Source organism: Squalius cephalus, assembly GCF_949319135.1.
Source record: "Squalius cephalus genome assembly, chromosome: 15".
In the NCBI taxonomy this organism is placed as follows: Eukaryota; Metazoa; Chordata; class Actinopteri; order Cypriniformes; family Leuciscidae; genus Squalius; species Squalius cephalus.
The window spans coordinates 23,997,412-24,020,883 of record NC_137136.1 but is presented as its reverse complement, the minus strand read 5'-3'; the positions used below and the strand labels follow the sequence as shown (position 1 = coordinate 24,020,883).

The following is a 23,472-nucleotide window of genomic DNA, read 5'->3' as shown; positions in this document are numbered from 1 at the left end:
CTGAGGCTTATTCATTTCACGTTTGGTGTGAAAGGGCCTTTACATTTGACAAAAATATAATTATTTAAAAAAATTTGTTCTTAAAAAACAAACAATTAATCCCAGCCCAGGTGAGAAAAAACCAACACAAAAGTAACAAAACACATTACTTTCCATAAAAAGTAACTAAGTAATGCAATACTTACTTTTTTTTAAAGGAGCAACGCAATATTGTAATGCATTACTTTTAAACCAACTTTCTAATATTTGTGTCACTGAGATAGCTTCATATGATTTATTTTTAAGGCAGCATTAATGTATCCTTATCCTATTCTAGCTCAAAGACACAAGCCTTTTCCCGTATACCAGGGTTGGGTTGTCAGATCTTGAATGCGTTCTGGGTGGTGTGATTATGTGATGTGTTCAGTCTCTAATTCCTTGAAATCCCGTCTAACAAGTTTGTCATTCTTATCTTAACCGAACTTCTAAACATTGTGGAATAATTTTTATTGTATATATTTATATATTATAACTGCACTATTGCGGTATAATTCACACATACATGCCATTTCTGAGCATTGTTGGCCCATTCATACTCACTTGCACATACAAGTGTTTCATATATGTATATTGTGTGCCTCCACTGCATACTGAATGCATGCAACTTCAACTTTTAATATATTTTAAAACAACAAATACAATAACACTAATTAGTTACACTTTGGCTTTAAGACTTTTATTTAAATATGTGAAACACCCAAGGAGCAGCTGAGTTCGTTTTCTCAAGGTTTCTTCCTCATTCTAACATTGTAGGGAGTTTTCCCTTAATACAAGGAAAACAGAAGGAAAGGATGCTAATGTTTTATAGGAAGTTGAAAAATCATCAACAAGAGCTAAACTTCAACGATTACTTTTTTTTTCTCTGAACACACAGAGCAATAATGCTTTGAGATTTGCAAATATTACCATTTGCAGTTATTTGTTTTAATCTCAGATATTCTGTTCAAATTCAGAGATTCGCCAACAGTATAAACAAAACAATCAAAATCAATCTATCTCTTAACCTTATAAGGTCTATCATGTTTGATACACATTTATAAGGCCTCTAAATTATCAACATTGCTGAAAAACCTGTTGTACACAATCTTCCACATTAATCTGATGGATAGTTCATGATATATGTGATCCTGGACCACAAATCCAGTCACATGGGTCAATTTTTTTTTTAAATTGAGATTTACACATCATCTGAAAGCTGAATAAATAAGCTTTCCATTGATGAATGGTTTGTTAGGATAGGCCGAGATACAACTATTTGAAAATCTGGAATCTGAGGGTGCAAAAAAAATCAAAACATTGAGAAAATCTCCTTTAAAGTTGTCCATTTATGTTAGCGATTATGCCGCATTCACTCACAAAAATTAATGTTTTATATATTTACGGTAGGAAATTTACAAAATATCTTCAAGGAACATGATCTTTACTTAATATCCTATGATTTTTGGCATAAAAGAAAAATCAATAATTTTGACCCATACAATGTATTGTTGCTATTGCCACAAATATACCCGTGCGACTATATACTGTATATATAAAGGTACACATGCCTTTTTGCTGTGAAATCTTTAATGATTTTTAAGTAAATGTGAGAATAACTTTTTATTGTTAGTAATATTTTAAGATAAACATGTACTATGAAGATTGATTATCCATACTTAATTTTTTTGTTGTTGTTGAAAAATCATGTCGCATTGTATCAAATACATCAGGAGGAATGTTTATTGGTTATGATTATTTGTACATTTTTCAATCATCAATGAATTTGCTTTGCATTTACAGTATGTTTTCCATTACAAACTAGCTTTGATCATAAAACTAAGCATTTAAATATCATCTTACTAAGACATATTATTGGTAGATATAGAGTGACAACCGATATCTATATGCATTTTAAAAGGTCTGCTATAATCTGCACCAAATTGCATATTTTTTGCTCAGGTTGGGCCTCTGAATAAAATTTAGGAGTATTTTCTCCTTGAATATGAGCTCCTATATTATATTATGATCCATAAGGATGTATCAAATATGATACTGATCTATTAAATGATACTCATTTATGATGAACAAAAACACATCTTTTTTATTAAGATTTTGTGTAAGGTTCTTTAAACTGTTCCATTTAAACAGACAAAAACAGGGTTAATGATTATAAAATTAATACATGTTAATAATTGAATCAGTCTATGGTCATTGAATTGTAAGCATCATATCCACTTGGTCAACAAGCTATAGCATTATTTTCACTGAATACTTTACTATTATTCAAGTAATTATATGTTATTTAACATTTTCTTGAGTAGTTGTGTTTTAAGCATCAGTCTGTACAGTTTAGGCTACTCTATAACGAGAGATGTCTCAGATGTATAAATGTGCAAAAGAAACATTAGATTCTCATAAACCTCAGAGCTGGCCCAGATTCAGTCTTACATTAGCTAACACAACATTGCTGATAACAACCTTGTTACAGTGATTACCAGTCTGTGCTGGTAATTCTTATGTTGTTTAGTCTTTCAGTGAGTCAGCCACTGCTTTGTTTCCCTTGGACACATAGTATCAATATAAACAGAATTATATGCAACACTGAGGGCCTGGGAAATAAATCCAGTTTCGGTCTGCTCCATATTTGATGCATTTTACATGCGGTACATATAACATATTTTATTAGATCAACAAACATATAGACAGACCACTAGATAGACAGATCGGAGCGATGCAATAGAATTGGCAATTGAATGTTTCCCCAAATTTATTGAACAGTTTTTATTAGAACCACTTCATTAGCATGAATAATATTTGAATAATCTGAAGAACAGACAGACAGACAGACAGACAGACAGACAGATAGATAGATAGATAGATAGATAGATAGATAGATAGATAGATAGATAGATAGATAGATAGATAGATAGATAGATAGATAGATAGATAGATAGATAGATAGATAGATAGATCTGACCCAAATTAAAATAAACAAAGGGCTGTATGACGCAAAACTCTGTGTCAGCAAGATGAGTCAGTTGAAAACAGAGATTGAAGAAGTAAAAGATTGAAACTTTCAGTCTCTGAAGGGAAATGCTTTTGGCAAATACAGTTATTAATGTACAGTAAAATTAATTTACAAATTAAAATGTCAAATGAACATATTAAAAAATGTTGAGGGTTACAAATAAACTATAGCCGTGCCTAACAACGCCCCTTAGCTGTTCTAAATCCACTGTAAAACACGGCTTCAAGGGGCTTATTGCTTTTATAAAACGGTTACTCCATAAAAATATTCATTTTAACATTTATTTTATTCATAAAATAAACACCAGCAACAAAAACTATAACGTTATAACACATTTATTCCTCCGCCAAATTCAATGTAGTTCCAAAGAGGTTGCTAAGCAACACATGCAGCAACAAAGTATCACAAACAACAGTTGCGCAGTAATACTAATGTAATGCGGCCACATGTGTATGTTTGTTGACGGCTTCGAACGCGGCTCAACCAGAATCAAGGACTGGAACTATCCGTTTTATAACAAATATTTTACCCTGCCCCCAATCTGTCTACATGTAATGGGAGGGAGTCCAATGATATATTACACAGTCAGGGAGCAACACGTTCTAGTCAAATCCAGGTTGACGTTAACGATCAAGGAGGATTACATGTGCCTAGATAAGCTTTAATGGGATTGTAGGAAAAATAAAGTAAACACACTATGTATTAGTTACTGTTTAGCTTTTAGACAAGATTTATATATATATATATATATATATTCTGCATCCCGCAGATTGGCTCCCCCAGCTGAGTTACTGTTAGAAAGAGGAACATTGTGGGAGTTTTTCTTAATACAAGAAAAACAGAAGGATGCTAATGTTTTAAAGGAAGTTGAAAAATCGTCTAAAGTTAAGTTTATGCCGTCATTTCAAGGATGCCTTTACCCCTCCTGAACACACTCTGGTAGGACAATATGCTTTGAGATTTGCAAAGGAATCCCATTTGTGCAAAAAAAAAATAATTTCACCCCAGTGTGTTTTTGTGGATGACAAAGCCTTTCTGGTCAGCTGTGATTCAGAAGCTCCTGCATGTAAACCTGATGAAAACCAGATGAACTTAGTTTTCTTTTTATGAGAATTGTTGAAACATTTGTATTGTTTGGCTGGGCTGGAGAAATTCTAACAAACTTTTTCATGGGCTCTGTTAACATGCAACATTTCATAATTTATCATCATTTCATCTATTAACATTTTCATCATTGTATGACATCTGTGCCAGTCAGATGAGTAAGAAGATTTCTGAGCAACTTTGCTCACAATCATGAAATTCAAGGTCAGGAATGGAAAACCAGTGTATATTTTTCCTGAATACACTCCCACCCTTTACACTTTTTCAGAGGTTTATTTGAGGCCTTTTCCGCAAAGCAGCACAACACAATTAGATAGCAAGCAATGATTTATGCTTCAAACAGAACAAAACCCAAACAATGCAGGATTCATTAACTGTGTGAATGATAAGTTAAAGCTGACACAAAAATACAACTAGAACAGAAACTGTGCAATTGAGACACAATAGAATTGTGTTCAATACTTTTTTCTACACAAGCTTAATGAATAAGCGCATTATATTTGATTTATTTCATAGAAGTACTCTATACATTTTTAGACCCTTGAGCATAAATACTGTCAAATCTACAAGTACGGTATAATAATTATTCAGCTGACTGAATAAACAGAGAAAATCATCTATGACCAAAGACTGAACAACACAACTTAAGATGGTCTATTTGAAGGGAATGGTGAGTTCAAGAACAAAATCAACAAGTTCTTCTCAAATTCATGTGAAATGAATGAAAGATGAGCATTACAAGCACTAAAACAAGCTTTAACAGGAAGTACAAAAAAGCTAACACATAATAGATGATCATATTTAAATTAATGCAATAATGTAATAGGCTATTTATTAAGTGGCATGTCTCTGAGAAATCAAAAGAGAGGACATAATGGGATTCTAATGTTGTAGATGAAGCTTGAAAATCATCCATAGTTTCTAAATGAACGCCTGATGCTTCAAATATCAGTCAGCTCATGGAAAGTATGTTGCCAAAGAACAATGATGCTCAACATTTGTAATCTGGCATTTGCTAGTATCAAAATCTCTATAAAAAATTACATTTTAATGATCAGAGCTTTAATGCTCCTTTATACCAGCTAGGATCAAGACCATTGAGTCTCATCAAAAACTTCAAAAACATTCAAATATATCCTCCGACAAAAACGAGTTTAAGAATACACAAACTGAATAGCATTCGTAGTAATATTTTGCTTCGGCCTACAGGATAGAATTTGCACAAAATACTGCATACTTCTGTTCAAATTATTTTCGGTTACAAAAATATATTTAACTTCTTTAGCAGGTAAATATATTTAGATCTTGATTGCATACAGTTTTATAAGTAACTTTGTTCGTGTGTGATGTGTGTTTAGTGAGTAGTCAGGGACTGTATATCCGTGTCAGAGCCGAACAGCTCTTTGTATAGCGGAGGGAAGAGGGAATGCACCGTGAGAGGGTAAAGCTGCCGAAACCATCGCAGTTTCTCAATATGCAGCGCACACAGAGACTTCAACACCGGCACTCTTTGATACAGCTGGAATCATACAAAAACACAACATTACCAGTTAAAATCCATTCCAGCTAATATAATTCCTCACTTTCTCCATCTCTTTTACCTTATGCAGCAGATTCTCCTGATTGTCTCTGTGCATGATGTGACTAAGGGCAAGCTCCACATCTCTCCTTACTTTCTGCACTCTTTCTCTGTCTTCCAGACATGGTCGATCTACTCAAAAATGTAGAGAAAGAACGAGAAATTAAGCCAGTGCTACTTTAAAGTCAGAATTTCTGCAGTTTTACTGTGCTCACCTGCATTGATGAGGACCAGGGCAGTGAACACCGCCATCTGCTGTTCAGTCAGTCTCAGCGCACACAGATTGTGAGCAAAGTCAAATACAGCAGCTATTAGATCGCCACACGCTGAAGAACAAACGGATGCAAAGTTGTACAATGATTGATAATAGATTAAGAAACTGAATAATATCCTTTTTGTAAGAGAAATGCACTCAATTGTACTGAATGTGCACTTGTAGTGTATAAAATCTTAAAAGTATATTTTTAAAAAGCCATACTTGCATCTAATATAATATGAATGAAATAAAAGGCCAAATAAATGTACTTAAACAGAGCACACTTTACTTTTAATTATCTTTTGTCGTGCTTATTTCAAGTGATTTACATACTAAAGAACCATAAATTACAATTTCACCTTTATTTGATATTACTGTAAAGATCATGTTCTGTTTTATGGACCTTTAGCTTGCATTTCATTGTTTCCCTGTGTTTTGTTCCTGCTTCCTTTGTTCCCAAGGCTGTGTCCGAAATCACCCTCTATATCCCTAAATAGGCCACTATTTGAGCAGACTGTGTGTCCGAAACCATAGAACTTTCAACACTTTCACCCATGAACTTTCAACAGCTAGAGAAAACCCACAATGCACTGTGAGAGTCACGCGCTGAATGAATTCCCACGTCTCGCCAGAAGATGGCGCCAGCAGCTGAATCATCAATCCATTTCCCAAACTGCTGGTCCCAAATTGATTATTAAATTGTTTAATTACTGTTTAATTACATAGTTTCCATGACAGAGTTCAAGATAAATCTATTTATTACTACTGGAGCTGCCAGTTTGCTAAGTTTCAAATGATTATTAAACAGCAAGCACAAACTATGCAATAGCGGCAGCAATTCCAAAGCACTCAGTGTCCGAATTCACTCACTCGTTTCCATACACTCCATCAAGGGAACTATATTATTGGAGGAAAGTCGGGAATAGTGAATGAGTGTATAGTGGGTGATTTCAAACACAGCTCATGGTTTGATTGTGCCCTTGCTTGTTGCTATGGTTACTGATTTCCTCGTGCACCTGTTTCTTGTTCAGTTTGTTTTCCTCTGTGTATTTAAGGTGCAGTTTACACGACACTGTTTTCAACTTAAGCGTTTTGGTTGTTCTTTTAACCGACAACAGCCTTTTGGGGGCCTGAAAACGTCTGTTATTTTGGGTTGCTCCTTTGTTATTTGTTTGTTATCAGTAATTTGCTTCATGTATTAGTTTAGTTTGGGGATGTATGTTTGCAGGTCTGTACGTATGTGGGAACGTGTCTTTAATATTTTGTGCTTGTGTAAACTACAAAAATGCTAATTTGTGTAAATGGTGACATTATGCGCATGCTTATTACGTGTTCAGTCTATTGGCACGTAGTTTTTCTTAACAAAGTGACATTGGCAACTACTGGTCCGGCAGCATAATACAATGTCTTAGATCCATGTGAACTCGTTTTGACAACGTTGTCATCTGCACACGAAAGGATAAACGTTTCCGTTTTTAATACACAATTGTTGTGTAAAGTACCCTAACCCCTCAGTTTAGTTCTCTATGATCGTTGGAACGCTAGTTCTGCTGTAATTGTGATCCTGTACTCCTACTTCCTTGCCTGCACCATGACAATTACATTTAAAGTTAATAGATTTTAAATGTACTAAATTGCAACTCCATCATTAAAAATGTGCAATTTCAAATATATTTAAATACATTAAAGTATATTTTATCCATCTATTCTCCAAATTGCTTTATCCTCTGTAAGGTCGCAGAAGTATATTTTAGTATACCATAAATCCTTGTCAGTACATTTGGTGGTACCATATATTTAATCATATTTCAAAGACAATAGAATTATGAAATGACATAAAAATTAACTTAAGTCCTACTTAATTGGGTCAAAATAGCACTCTAAAGTTAAGGTAGTTGCATTTAATATATATATATATATATATATATATATATGGGTCATTGACGAATAAGGTTTTTAAAAGTGTAAAAAAATAGGATGGAGATATAACTATATTTGAAACCATTTTTTAGTTTACTTAGTTTTTTTAGTTTAAGATTTTGTGGTTTGTACAATCAACTAACACTGTTTTTTGTCATTTTTTACAAGATGGAAAAAATGTCACCAAAAAAGTCATTCGGTTTAACCACTGATTTTAAAGTTAAAAACTGATTTGACATTGATGTAGAGATAGTATATAGTGTGTACCACAGAAGAAATATTTTAAAAAATTATCACTGATCTCATAAATATAATCATTTATTGGACTACTCTAAACACTCCAACATATGAGTAAAACATTGCACAGGGAAAGGAGAAAAGGGGAAATGTAAAAAAAAAGAGCCTTATCTGCTTTATATTTGTATTATTGTAGTTCCTTTAGTTATTAAAAACAATATTATTCCATTTAAATATTTACATTTAGTCATTTATTTTACATTTAAATATTTACTATATCAGTTTTACCGAATGACCTTTTGACACTTCAAAATCTTTAAAATACCTTTATATGTAATAAAATATAATTAAAACCTTTTGGATTCAGTAAAACAGATCAAGTTGTACTACCTTACATACTTTGGATGTTATATATTTGTTTTTTTATTATTATTAAGGCCTTTGGACAAAAAAAATGACCCATCACGTCATTGACCCATATATACATATAAACATTTTCAATTTAATTGCAATTAACATGCAATCAAATGTCCAAAAACATTACATTCAATTCAATCTTAAGGATATTCTTGTAAAGTACATTACTGAAATTAAAGTGTGTTTTTTATTTTATTTTTTTAAATGTATCCTTAAATGTACTTATTTTAGGGATTAGACAAAAATGATTAAATACAGGTTTGTAAAAACATGCTGACAAATCATGCTCTTACACTGGATCGCTGTAGACCAAAATATTCCTTTAACTCACCGAGAGATTTGAAAAGTTCTGTTCCTGCAAATTTGCCGTCAAAAAATACTGTGTTGTTTTCTGTGTTAAACATCCGACTCATTCGAACCAGAACCACTTCCATTGACCCTAATAAGAAAGAGAGAAAGGCACGCACAGAAGAAAGTAGAGAGGAGACAGCAAAATGCACAGAATTATAGAACGAGGAATGAGAAAGAGAAAGAGACAAAGCCAGAAATGTGACAGGTTTTTGAGAGATGAAAACAGGACAGAGAGAGAGATGAGAATTACAATTGAATTGCTGTAAACCTTACCAGTCTTAATCAATCAACTATTATGTTTTACAGAAAGATATATCTCACCACTCTTGAGGAGAGCAATTTGATCATTCTGACAAAGCTGACGGAATCCTGGGATACGTTTAGCAAATTCCACCACATACTGAACGGCATCGGTCAACCTCACCGCACAGTGCTGCCACATCTCATCCACCGACTACAGACAGAGGACAGAGAGAGAGAGAGAGAAAGTGAGAAGGGAGGGTCAAAAGTCAAAAGTTTGGCTGATGTTTTTGAATGAAGATATTCTCACTGCAAAGTTCTTCATTCTTTATCCAGGGGTAAAAAGAAGATTTAAAATGTTACACTGTTTGCAAACATCCCGATGCCAATGCTGTTGGTATTAGTATTTAAATATGTGATGCATGCTATTTTCTTAATAAAACAAAAAACACACAACAAAATGGCCGAAATTTCCAGGAATTCCAGGCCATCTCCAAATCTGTAAAGGCTGTGCATGAGCGATCATAGAGATGTGGATATGTTTGCAATTCGGCACTCCAGTGTATTCGTGTTTTTACTCTTGTCTGATCTGGACAGACTGAGCGAAGAAATGAAATGAAAAACATTTCAAAGCCCCAGAGCATACCCACATATTGCATAATCGTCATAGACCAATGGCAGTTCATAAGTGTTTAACAGTCGGCTTAAAGTTTAATAAAAAGTTTGCAAGTTTCGAAACAAACTCAAAACACTTAGTTTGACCAGATTTTGTTTGAAATGGCATCACACTAATTCATTCTTAGATTTAGCTTGAAGTCAATCTTAATGGTAAAAAAGATGTGCAACTATTTTTCACAATTGTGAAATGATTTATCTTCATTGTAACTTTTTTTCTTGTAATTGTGACTTTATATTTTACAACTGCCATTTTATTTCTCGTAATTGCGGGATTTATCATTTTTCACAAGTGGTAATTTTTTTTTCTATATTAGATCAGAAAGAGGAATGTGTGACTAATGCTACAGTGTTTCACATGGTCATCACAGTAAAGCCCAAAGTACAATTCGGTTTTATGCGTTTTGTTAGTTGTCATGTACGCAGCCCATTGTTCCACAGCTTAAAAAGAAACTGATGAGACAGCAACAACGATGGACAGCCACGTTTAGCTGGGGTTAAGAGATACAACTCAATTTTAAATGAGTACAAAGATATTTTATTGGTCATGACTTCTGGAGAGAAATAGCACAGATACTGGACGCTTGAGTCCAATTCACACTGCACTGACAGACGCCAACCAATGTGGACAATCACTAGATTACAGTACTTCACTTCTCATACATTCCCCAAGCCAAAAAACACAGATTCAATGTGTTCAATGGGCGAAAACAAGCGCTGACCAGCGGCAACAGACACCGACCGGGGTAACACACTGATCCGACAAAACACGGTGAAGTGTCTGTTGGTGCGAATTGGCATTTAGCGTACATGTAAAAAACAAATGTATACTTTGGGATTTACCGTTTTGCTAGTTATATATATTAGAGTAAAGGACATGTACTTTGCTCTGGTAAGCATGGATCTCCTCCCTGCTGAAAACCTTCCATCTGAGAGCCTGCAGTTCCTCCGGTCGATACTGAGTCGTCTCTCTGTGAGAACGTACGATACTTGCAGAGAGCTCCTCTGTCAAAAATCACACAAAAAGAGACACGTTAATCTGAATACACGACATTCCGACACAACATAGTTCAACATAGTTCCTAACCCTATTAAACCACTTCATTCCACCACATAGCACACATGACATTTTAAAAATGTGCTAAACTGCTTGCGGTTCTCACCTATGTGCAGTGAGGTCGGATAGGAAAAGAACGAGCTCTCAGGGTCAAAAGGACGAAACCCCATTTCACTGCCGCTCATGTTCAGAATAGTCTCTGGTGTAGACCTTGTAGAGTCATATCCTGAAAGATAGAAAAGAGAAAATGATAAACAACAATATCTTATGAGATTTCTAGATGAAAATTAGGTCACAATTGAACTTATGGTAGTCTTAACTACTATGTACCTAAAAGACTATGTACTGTGTATCTAAATTTTACTTTGGGAAATTCACACAATTATTGCTAGTGAGTTTGAGGTATGGTTGCGTTTAGAAATAAGGGTGCGAGTGCAACTGTCAAACATGTCCGTCTAGTTTTTGTTTACATCAAAAAACTATGGAAAAGTAGTGCAGTGGAATGGAAGAACGAGTTCTGTGTGAACGGCCCCTAAGGGTAGGGTTAAGGCCCGGGTCTACTTTCCACGTTCCGTTGCCTTTCACAATACACTCCTTTGGCCTTGAGTGTGGAAAGATGCGTTTGGCACGTGGCACTATCTAGTGGACTTTGTTTTCAAGCGCTCAAGTCACTCGCACATGCACTGATGTACACACCATCCGTGCGGACACAAAAATTGGGCTGTACGCAGACAGTGTGCGTGGATGTCTGTGGACCCTTCTGATGACGAAAACTTCTGCGGACCCTCCTGATGACAGTGAGCGGACCGCTGCAGGCTTTAGGGTTAGGAATTGTGGATTAGGCCAATTCACACTGCACCAACAAACTCCGACCAATGGGAACAGACACTTCGTCTGGTTTTGTCAGATCATTGTGTTACCCCTGTTGGTGTCTGTTGCTGTTGGGAATGTCTGTGAAGTGACATACTGTAATTGTCGACGTTGGTCGGCGTCTGTCAGTGTAGTGTGAATTGGCCTTTAGAGTTAGATTTTGGAGAAAGGGTTTGGGTTACAGTTAGGGTAAAATTAACAAATGTTAATTAAATGCAAGTACTTTAAATGCAATTACGATGCAACGGCATCATATCGTTCATATTTAAGTATATTGTATAAAATGGTTAAGTACATAGTAGTTAAGGCCACCTAATATAAAGAGTGACCGAAAGAGTAATTCCATCAGTGTTAAATACAATTATTTGAGAGAATTTCTCACCTCTACCTGCTGACAAGCTGTTGCTCTCACCTCTCCTGTGGGACACCCTGTAGGCCAAACTCTGAGCCTGGGCCTCGCCTATGCGACACTCCAGGTATGGATGTACCTCTGGTGGGCAGCCTGGCAGTTCAGGCTCTACAGAATAAGGGTAGGCTTGAGGTAGAGGCGGGATGAGATGTGATGTCTGTTCTCTGGGCTCTTTGCCGGATCGGTAGGCTGGGAGAGACTGAGGCTCTTGGACTGAGTTGGCCTGAAGACGCTGCTGTTGTCGATGTCTCTCGACTTCTGCAAACAGCGAGTCTCTCTGACGCTTGGACATGCGGCCAAACTTCACCGCTGAGGGAGACGAGAAAACATCACTACAATTAATTATTGCAATCATGCATAAAATGAGTATCAAAATTGTATTTCTATATCATTCCAATAAATCATCCATCCATCCTTTCTGACCATCGCGGCTCATCCCCTGAGCGACACATTTTTTGAGGCGGCAGCTCTGGCAGCGGTTACGGCTGGCGCGGTCGATGGGGCAGTTGCTCTGCCTGGAGCACGAGTACTGCACGCTGGAGGACTGACTTCTGCGGAAGAAGCCCTGTAGAGGCAGAGAGAGAGAGAGAGAGAGAGAGAGGTGGGCGAGGTGTGGAACAATTAGGCGGAATGTGCTAAAAAAATATTCGACATTAGTAAAGTAATTTTCTTATTCTTACCTTGCAGCCCTCACAAGTGATGACTCCATAATGAACCCCTGAAGACTTGTCTCCACAGATCTTACATGGGATCACCTCAATCTGAGCTAAAGACACAAGCAACACAACATCAAAACTGAGATTAAAGCCGTGATCATGTGCTTTAACACAAATGTGTAGAACTGTCACAGTTGATTTAAATCATTCCTGATGCTATTCATCAGATTACAATCTTAGCCAGCAGAGGGCTATATAGCTCACTAAAAAAATCAGTTCAAAAGTTCCAGTTTGGGGTAAGTTTTTTTTTTTCAGCAAAGATGCATTAAATCATTGCATTGCATTGATCAACAGTGACAGTAAAGACATTTATAATGTTGCAAAATATTTATATTTCAAATACATGCTGTTCTTTATATTCATTAAAGAATCCTAAAAAAAAATTGTATCATGGTTTTAAAAAATTTAGACTGTTTTCAACATTAACATCAACACAATAAAAAGTGTTTCTTGAGCATCAAATCAGCATATTAGAATGATTTCTGAAGGATCATGTGACATTGAAGACTGGAGTAATGATACAAAAATTTCAGCTTTGCCATCACAGGAATAAATTACATGTTACAGTATATTAAACAAAGTTTATATATTAAATTTGTATATTATTTGACAATATTATTAATATATTAATGTTTTACTGTGTTTTTGATCCAATAAATGCTGCCTTGGTGAACATAAGACACACACACGTTAGGTTTTCATGATTTATGGGGACTTACCATATACATAATGTTTTTTATACTATACAAACTGTATATTCTATCCCCTATCCATCACAGAAAACTTTCTGCATTCTTACATTTTCATAAAAATATCACTGATTTATGATTTATAAGCAGTTTTCCTCATGGGGACCAAAAAATGTCCCCATAAGGACAAGAATTTCGACATTTTGCCCCCATAACATAAGGTTTACCAGGACCACACACACACTTTTTTGAGTGCTTGAAGATGTGCGTTGATGCTTTCAGATTTAAAAATGGCCAGAAAATAAGTGCTACAATTTCTGAATCGGTATTCTGTGATGAATGGATAGACTGATTAAAATGAACTAATGAAACAGTGGATGATTGGTTCTTTTGTAGTAGATGCCATTAAGTGTATTTGCAGTTAAATGTACACATTCACAGTATACAAGGGTATAAATACACAGGGGTATAAATACACAAACATCCTGAAACACAAACACACACTGGTTTTGTAACAGACTAAAGATTATCCCTGAAAGCCACATTAAGAAATCCTAATCTAATGAACAGAGAGAGGGAGAGAGAGAGAGAGAGAGAGAGAGAGAGAGAGAGAGAGAGAGAGAGAGAGAGAGAGAGAGAGAGAGAGAGAGAGAGAGAGATGAATGTACATTCGTACATTAATGAAGGAGAGGAAAGGGAGAAGTATGAATGAATTCTACTGTGGTACAATGTACTCTCTTAAAAATAAAGAATCCAAAAAGGGGGATTTTGCAGTGATGCCATAGAAGAACCATCCTGGGTTCCCGAAAGAACCTTTCAGTGAACAGTTCTAAAAAGAACCATTTTCTTCTTTTAAAGAATGGAACCATTTTCTTCTTTTTGTGGAATGAAAAGGTTCCACGAAGGTTAAAAGTTATTCTTGATGCCAATAAAGAACCTTTATTTTTAAGAGTGGTACACACACACATGCCCATGTAGCCTACACATTTGTTTAATGTTGCGAAATGGTGTGTATTGGTGTCTTTAGTTAGCATACTAAGCTAATGATATTTTCTTTCCCCAAAATGTAATAAAAACACTATTTAGTATGTTTATTACATTGTTTTCCTCACAATGAATGTTGGCTGGTCCCTGTTATGTACTGTAGGTGATTTTAGATTTTACTATCCTAGTGGGGACATTTAGTCCCGAAAATGTAGGAAAAACCTGACACGCAGACACAGATACACACCTACATTTGCACAAGGAAAGTGAGATTATTGTGTATTTAACAATAATATCAGAAACACAAAATGCAAAGGCATGCATCTTAAAATCCATTAGTGCTTAGTTGCAATGCAGTGGAAGTAGTGACAGATCTTTTCTTCCCTATTGTGACATAAATTCGAGTGAAACAGATTATCGAAAAAAATTAAATAATTTAGCACGGGAGTTAGGTTTTAATTGTGAGCTAGCAGTCGATTCTAAGACAGAGAAGGGTTTATGCAGACTGACTGAAGAAGTCCAGCATATGTCACCAGAAACACGTCTGTCATTTCACCTGAAGATCCAATTATGGATCTTCAGGTATCCATTCTGATGAACAACATATGCATTGATGAATCGTTCACAATAAGATCAATGATATTCATGTAGAAAATAGATTTCTTTCAGATGTTCTTATTTTTATTTCATGCCATCTTTACTGTTCAGCTCTGGAGTTTTGTCTCAGAAGACAGATTTTGTGGCATGTTTGCAGGTTCTTAAGCTGTAAGTAAAAAAGTATTCTGTACGTGAGTGTGTGTGTGTGTGTGTGTGTGTGTGTGTGTGTGTGTGTGTGTGTTTGTGTCAAAATGACAGTAAATCTAACCACTTATTTCTTGGAATCCAGAAATGTGTGTGTGGCTAAGTAATGTGGTCACATCGTCCAGTACCAAGGAACATGAGTCCTCTCCATCAAAAAGCATGCACACACACAGACACACACACAATGCACGCATACAGGTGGGAGAAAGTGTACAGGAGGAAGTGAGTGGGAGAATGATACAAGGTTAAAGTTCATAGCGGATACACTCCACTGAGGCATATTAAAACATTAAAAAACAAATAATAAAAAGTTGTAAAAAGGTTTTAACTAATGGGTTTATACTTGAAATTGTTAACCAAGGGTCATTTTTAATCCTAGCTTAATGTAAAGCTGCGGGTAAATTTTGTGCAGTAGTGGGTAATTTCATTTTGCTCAAATATCAACCTGTATCTCGAATCACATTTGTAGACAAGATATAGAAGCAACAACACACTTCAATACATTAACATCTTGATGAAAGGAACATGCCAGTGCAGGTCAGATTGTGCTCTGTCGTTCAGATGCACATTCGTTGTGTCAGTGGTGTCTTAAAACAGCAACAATTCTCTCTTATGTGAATTGAGTCTGGTTCACTGTGCATTTTGTGCATTGCTTATAATGTAATTATGAACACAAATTCAGATTCACTTTGATATTGCGCAATTTTAAATAGTTGTCAATGTAGCACAACCAAGTCGTTGTTATAGGTGTCAAGTGAATTGTCAGTAGACATCAACATTTGGTGCAGCTACGAAAAAACAACATCACCCCAAAAAACAAAAGTGTGAATGGAAAGTTCACTAAAACCATAATGGAAGTTGACCTAAAGGACCGTGCAAATCAGTGGTTCTCAACCAAGGGGCCCCGCTAGGGGACCTCAGCAATATTCCAAAGGGGCCAATAGATGGCTTAAAATTATTTAACCATTAAATGCATTAATGTTTCGGCAAACACTATTACATATTCGGGTCTTTAGCAACCCGGATCTATATCTAAAATACCATCTATACATACATATCACGATACTGAACTCACAATACGATATTTTTGCGATACTCCCAAGACATATGGTAAAAGGTTAACAAAAATTGTACTGTTGATTAAAATGCTAAATTTGGTGTTACATTGTGGGTGTAAATGAATAGGCTTGGACTTAGTGCTGGTAACCCAATGTACAGGACAATGGTAACACCAGAATAAAAATATTCATGATTCTGAAGCTGAAAATACAGAATTTTGTATTTTAGATGAATATGCTTGCACTCGGTCACTCACTAGATATATTTAAAATAATGTAAGCCACTTTTCACTGGTACTGGTAGATATTTGGCATTATCAGGACCCACAAATATTCCCCCATTGCATTATTATACATTATACTCAATATTATATATAGTAGTTTAATGTAGTACACTAAAACACTAAAACTCTGAAAAGTAGATTTTTTTCTCACACAGTAATTTTTAATTTGGGTGAACTATCCAAGGTACATATTGTCACTATCCATGATACATATTGATGCATTTTTGTATTGCGATATATTGTGACATGATATATTGTTACACCCCTAGTCGCAATAATATAAAATAAGGAATAAAGTCATTCAGTCATCAGAGATTCAATTATTGTTCTGCAGAAAAAAATATACTTACACTGTTACACACCTTCAAAAATAGAATGTGGAATTCTTTTATAATTTGTTTTTTTCTTGTTATATTGTTTATAATAAACTGATTGAGGAATACTAAGAAGGTTGTAGGGCTGGACCCATTCGAATAATCGTTCGGTGGGCTGGTATTCGATTTGAAAATTTGACATTTGAATATTCTTTTTTTTTTTTTTTTTTTTTTTTTTGCACACCTGGCATCCCCCGCGAAATGTTTCTCATTCGCGCTTGAATAAGGCCGGCTGCGTGGCGTGTCCGTTTTTATTTCGGCTCCCATGTTAACAGGTTGGAGTTTGCACACCTGTGTGAGACACGCGTCTCAGGCGCGGCTCGAGCCACACGGAAAACGCGTGCATGCTAGAAATAGAACCGACGCCTGTGTTCCAGCAACGGGAGTGTTCTCTGGCTAGAGCGCAGAACAGCGGAGTTTCTATGGACTGAAGTGCATGCCTGAGCTTGTGTTTTGGGTTAAGCTGCGTTGCTTTGACATTGTGGAAAATAGAATAATAGAAACAAAATGCATTAGCCTTTTTACCCGTTATTATCAATCTAAATTAATCTCGTTTTTAATTTAACTTAATTTCGTTTTTCTATATTTAAATTTCGTTTTTCTTTATTTAAATTTCGTTTTTTCTTTATTTAAATTTCGTTTTTCTTTATTTAAATTTCGTTTTTTCTTTATTTAAATTTCGTTTTTTTCTTTATTTAAATTTCGTTTTTTTTTTTTTTTTTTTCGTTTTTTTAAATTTAAATCTACCCTTTACTGTGTCAGTAATTTGTTAGTCAGAAAAATATTAGACTACCTTAAAAGTATTGCTTAATTTAACATACCTGTGTGTGTGCGTTTTATATCACTAGTGCAGTGTCCGTTCTCGGAGAATATAAGCCCTGCCCGCGTGAGGTGCGCCGCTTCCCGCTCGCGCTGTTCTGTAGTTTAAAGTTAAAAGTTTAAATTCTGAAAGTGTGGCGTCTCGTGTGTCCATCTATATTGCACCAAATGCGACACTGCACTCCCATGTGAAGTCGATTGGATGAACGGTTCTCGAAATAATAATAATGCAAACGGACAGACAGACAGACACATAGAGATTCCTGCCTTTATTAGAGAGAAGAATATGTTCAGCACCCTCTCTCCGAAGCTTCGAATATTCGATGTTCATTACTACCGAAGCTTCGAAGCTCAAAAAATGGTATTCGGACCAGCCCTAGAAGGTTGATGTCTAATTTTAAAAAATGAATGAGGAGGAGGGTAGTGAATGACATCCCGGGTCACTAAAGACCCGAGGTATGCATTTAAGGGTTAAAACACAACAAAACAAGCTTTAACATTAGCAAAACAACTAAAAATCTGGATATTTGCTATTTTAGTTCACCCAAAAATTTCTGGAATTTTAAAATGTAATTATTAAATAAAATAATGGTGTACAGTGTACTTAAAGTGGGCTTTGTGAATGAATGATCAAACAAATTAATAAATTAATAAATGTTTTTTATATATTTTTTCTTTTCATTCATTTGACTAGACTGGATGCTGGCCGAACTTAGCCCTGCCCACAACATTTGAGGTTGGGAAGTTCGGTCTGGACTTGATCCGTTGTGGAGCAACTATGCTCGAACCAGAGCTGTTCGGACCAATCAAATTGTCAGGGCGGGCTTTATACGATGATGGACAGATGATCAACAGTAACGTAATCATCCACGTCACCAAAGAGCGCTTGGGTTGAATTCGTTTACAACAAAGATGACTGCCGCTGGAGAATTGAGATGTGTAGATTCCGCCATCGAGTGATAGAAGATATTGACAGCGCATTCATTTTAAAAGAGGAACAGAGAACCGCGATCAAGGCATTTGTCGATCGGAAAGATGAATGAAGAATGAAGAACATACGTCACTTACTCCGTTGCTCTGATTGGTTGTAGGTCTATCCAATTGTGTGCAGAGGCATTTTCTTTCCTGGTTCGGTTGAAACACGCCCCTTAATCACAGCCCAATGGAGCAGTATCAGACTCATATATTCTGACTAGAATCTGAGTTTGACGACGTCAGGCTAACATTTGACTAATTGAATAGTAAAATGGTAAAATTGGCTGGTGGGCAATTGTTTTTTTTTTATTCTTCCCACTTTCCACCCTGGTTATCTCTTTCAGGGTTTCACATCGTTCATATGCCCTTCAAAGCCCTCCCATGTGAAATGTTGCTAAACCCAGTTAAAAGTGGCCTTAACATGGTGCTAAAGAAGCCGTTAATTAGATAAGTATAGTGTGAACAGTCTACAACAATACTGGGTTCTCTTCTAGACCATCTTATAATGCTAGAATGATCATATTTACATTCATAAAAAAGGTGATTTGTGGTAAAGTGGAATCTGAATGTGTCATGTCAGTCTGACCTTTTCATGTCAGAAATGTAAGCTTCATTTAACGAGTTTTCCCACCTGGTCCATCAAAGCTCTTACAGTGGGTGAATCAAAGAAGGGCATTTTTTCACAAAAACAAAAAAATCAAATAACACGTCATGAAAAAACAGGGAGATTCACCGAGACTGACTGAGACTGGGGGTATATTGAGTGTGAAGAGGTGGACATGAAGGTGTCAACCTCAGAGTCTTTTTAAGTGGTTTACTGGCTTCTCTTTCGCTCTGACTTTCCCCTCTTGCATGCATTATCTTGCTTTTTATTTCCCTCTCTCTATCTCGCTCACAAAGGATGCGACTGCCAGTAATACGCTCTTTCATCTGTGTTTTTACTGCCAGGAATGTCCCCCCCTTCCCCCCTGCCCTTTTCGTTCTCATCCTCTCTTCTCCCAATCCTCCCGAAGAAACTTTGGTGGAAATATTAATCTAAAACACTTCTCTTAAAAAACTTCTTCAAAACATCTCATATTTATTGTCTTAGTGGTGCATAGTAAGAGTGCAACTGAATGCAACATTTGTCATGCAATATCATGCAACTAGATTTAATTAATCCTGTTTAAAAGTTTATTGAATATTTTTTTGGGTATCATATTTGATACATCAGGCTTTTAAGACTCATATAGTATGATAAAGTGAGATTATGGCACTTATAATCTTTTTACTTTTTAGAGGAACTTTTTTAGAGGCACTTTTTAGAGGAAAAAAAATGCAAAATTTTATTCAGAGGCCCAAGCTGAGCAAGAATATGCAATTTGCTGCAGTTGCTGATTTTTATATGGCCAAATGTATTATGAATTTCTGATAGGTTGTAATGTAAATCATTGAGATTTTTATAACAGTATAGCAGAGTACTTACATAAAACACATATAATTATCAGTTGTAACTCTATTTTGAAATATTATGTCTTAAGATATTTAAATGCTTAGATTTATGATCAGAGCTGTGTTTTTTATTGTGGGAGCAAAAAATATAATGCAATATGCAATACAATGATGATTGAGAGATGCAAATAAATCATATTTGATAGTTACATTGATTTTCAAATGATGTATGGATAATCAAGAATGTGTGTGCATAAGTAATTAGCATGTGCATGTTTCTGTGTCAGTGTGTGTTTATGTCACTGTGTCAAGGTAAGTCATGATTTGGGGCACAGAAGGAAACTCCTTGCAACTGTTTTTGCAAGAGTGTGGGTCTCGTGTCTGAGTGTGAGTCTATGAGGGAGGTGTGAATGTGGGTTGACGTCCTGTGCATTGGATGCAATTTTAAGCCAAGTTTTTGAGCCACTCACTTTAACTTAAATTAGTTTAATGACATAATCGCAATGCTGGCTGATGGCACCACGGAAACACACATGCACAGTCCTTTTCACTATTGATTAACCTGAGCTGTGACGTGAAAGGCAGCAGGCAATATTTGATTTACAATGTTCCAATAGTCCACTTCAGGCTTTTATAAGCCCTAAAAACATATACTTTATAAAATATAAAGACTTACAATCAGTGCTATTTTAGTATCATTTAAATATTTGTATTAATATCTTGAAATGGTTTTTATTTTTATATTTTCTGTTATCATTTTAATTTCTTTGTGTTTTTGTCATTTTTAGTAGTTTTTTTATGTCTATATAGTTTTTATACATTTTTATTTAGATTTAGTTATTTTAGTACATCAACTTTAAATAAAAATGAGAATCGTTGCATTGGCAAGTTGGAATATAAATAAATATAAAGAGTTTTTTTTTTTTACATTTTATTTTATTTCATTTAAAAATTGTTTTATTTCAAGTGAAAAATTTATTTTTATGGTTTTAGTTTTGGTTAACTATAATTCTGTACTTACAATGTTACTTACTTGTATGTTTCTTGCAAAAAAATTAGAATATAAAGCTACTTTTGAATGGCCATTGTTGGAAAAAGATTAGATGCTGGCGGGCCGTGTTAATTTGGTATTAATGGACTAAGTGAATTTCCTGTTACTACGTATTGAAATAAAGCCAATAACAGTAGACTTATATCTCCTGCTCTGCTTTCTTTCTCTCTTTCTTTCTTTCTTTACCTACATGTTCACTTGCACACACAATCTCCAAATAAAGAGAAATATCTCCATATCGACAAAAAGCTTCTCATTCTCATTATATCTCTCTGAAACAAACCACATGCTGATAAAGAGAAAATTTCTCCTTTTCTCTTCTGCGCTATCTGTTCACCTAAACCACATGCTGATACAAACAAAAAAAGCCTTCACGTTTCTCATCTCTGCTCAGAGAAACTGATGAAAAATATACCAAAGAATAAAAAGAAAAAGAAATTAATGATTAGATCTGGAGTAAAATCGAACTCCCAATCTAAAGAGTTGAACATTATTAAGACTCTAAAAACACTTACACATTTTAGACAGAATTCATAATTAAAATAAGAATTAGAACACATAACAAACTATGAGCAGTCATAAAAACCCCACTGGTACTTACCACAGCTGAAGATCAGCATAAAGCGTTGCCTTATCCATACATATTCAACTAATTTAACAGCAGAACTAAAACTGAACAAAGTAGATTTACCTGTTGAAATGTACCTATTACACAATGCCTGTGAGAGACTTGCACTTGTGATTGCATCTCTCAGATCATACATCTTTCCAGAAATGAAGATACTATCTCACCTATATATATATATATATATATAAATGACTGTAAGCAAGATGTAAGCTGTGATATGTCGTAAATGATTATCTTTGATGTACCACTGATAGAGGAACATTACATAAAACTATACCGCAACTTCAGTATTTAGGTCTGAAATGCCACTGGAAATGGTGCAGGTCTACTGCAGTTATATGATTTTTTTTTTTTTTTTTACTTTGAAAAATGTTGTAGTGAATAAAAATAAATAAAAAAAATATAATAAATTAGAGAAAGAGCAAGACAAGAGAGAAAGATCTATCTAACCTTTTTTTTTCACAGAATAATCTCAAGATCAAGCGAAAAAAGGATGTGCAAATATAGAAAGAAAATGAAAGGCCTGTCACGATAACTACTTTTTGTTGTGCGATATATTGTCCCCGAAATAATTGCGATAAACGATATTATTGCCATTTTAAGACCATTTTATGCCACTAAATATATAATCATAATATAACAGCATAATAATGCTAGTAGGCCTACACACTTTCAAATGACAACAACGTTTTAATTCTTTAGATCATGGAAATGAAGTGTCAAAAATTCTATATCCTAAAACATTTTTTTTAAAAAGAAAAGTGCAAAGTAACTAGAAAAACACACTTGCAAATGCACAAAAGGCACTTATGGAGATTTTTTCACTATTGCTGTAAACACAAACCCTAACAGGCCATATCTGCTGATAAAACTATTTTTATTAGTGTGCACCATTTTGCGCTGTAACATTTAAATTTGCACCGGCTTTGAAATTAAGTGTATATGGACTTATTCTTCCAAACTGTCTGTAGTTGTCAGGAAAACACTATAACGCCCCAAAGACGTCGTTTTCTCACCTGTCGATGACCGCTCTGTGTATGAAGGAAACTGGATGCGCCATTTTATAGCCAACAAATTATGATGGCACATGTTATTTTACTGTTTTAATAAATGCAATAGCTGTACGCAAACAAAAGTTTAACCAAATAATTAATGAGGAGAAGAAACGTATCCCTAAAAACCCATCTTAAATGATATTCGGTCAATTTAAGTCCCCCTAGTTTATGTAGCGGTTCTGTCTGTGCCTCTCTTGAAACCTCCATCACAGCATTCTGCAATGTAAACTAGTGAAAAACCTCAAGGTTCCACTAACGGAAATCCTCGAGTTGAACACAAGAGCGCTGTGACAGGACAAAAAAAAAAAGTCACCAAGAGAAAGAAAGAGAAAGAGAGAACCTGGAAACATCAAGAGCCTATAGCTTTCAAAGAAACACAATATACAGACACGCATGAGACAAACTGAGGAGTTTTGAATAGCTAATTGAATAATATCTAATGTTAG

General features: G+C 35.2%; 1 protein-coding gene across 2 annotated transcripts in view; it reads right to left on the bottom strand.

The window, feature by feature from the left end:
• Positions 1-1,742: 1,742 nt before the first annotated feature.
• rorc (RAR-related orphan receptor C) overlaps positions 1,743-23,472 on the bottom strand; it is a 39,204-nt gene continuing 17,474 nt past the window's right edge. For both annotated transcript variants that reach the window (XM_079894854.1, XM_079894855.1), the window contains 10 exons: positions 12,842-12,927; positions 12,585-12,726; positions 12,135-12,470; positions 10,989-11,108; positions 10,709-10,830; positions 9,232-9,364; positions 8,891-8,998; positions 5,945-6,055; positions 5,752-5,861; positions 1,743-5,669 (listed from right to left, as the gene is read on the bottom strand). In XM_079894854.1, the coding sequence (XP_079750980.1) occupies positions 5,505-5,669; positions 5,752-5,861; positions 5,945-6,055; positions 8,891-8,998; positions 9,232-9,364; positions 10,709-10,830; positions 10,989-11,108; positions 12,135-12,470; positions 12,585-12,726; positions 12,842-12,927 (1,433 nt within the window). In that variant the 3' untranslated portion in view covers positions 1,743-5,504. The remainder of the gene's footprint in view (positions 5,670-5,751; positions 5,862-5,944; positions 6,056-8,890; positions 8,999-9,231; positions 9,365-10,708; positions 10,831-10,988; positions 11,109-12,134; positions 12,471-12,584; positions 12,727-12,841; positions 12,928-23,472) is intronic.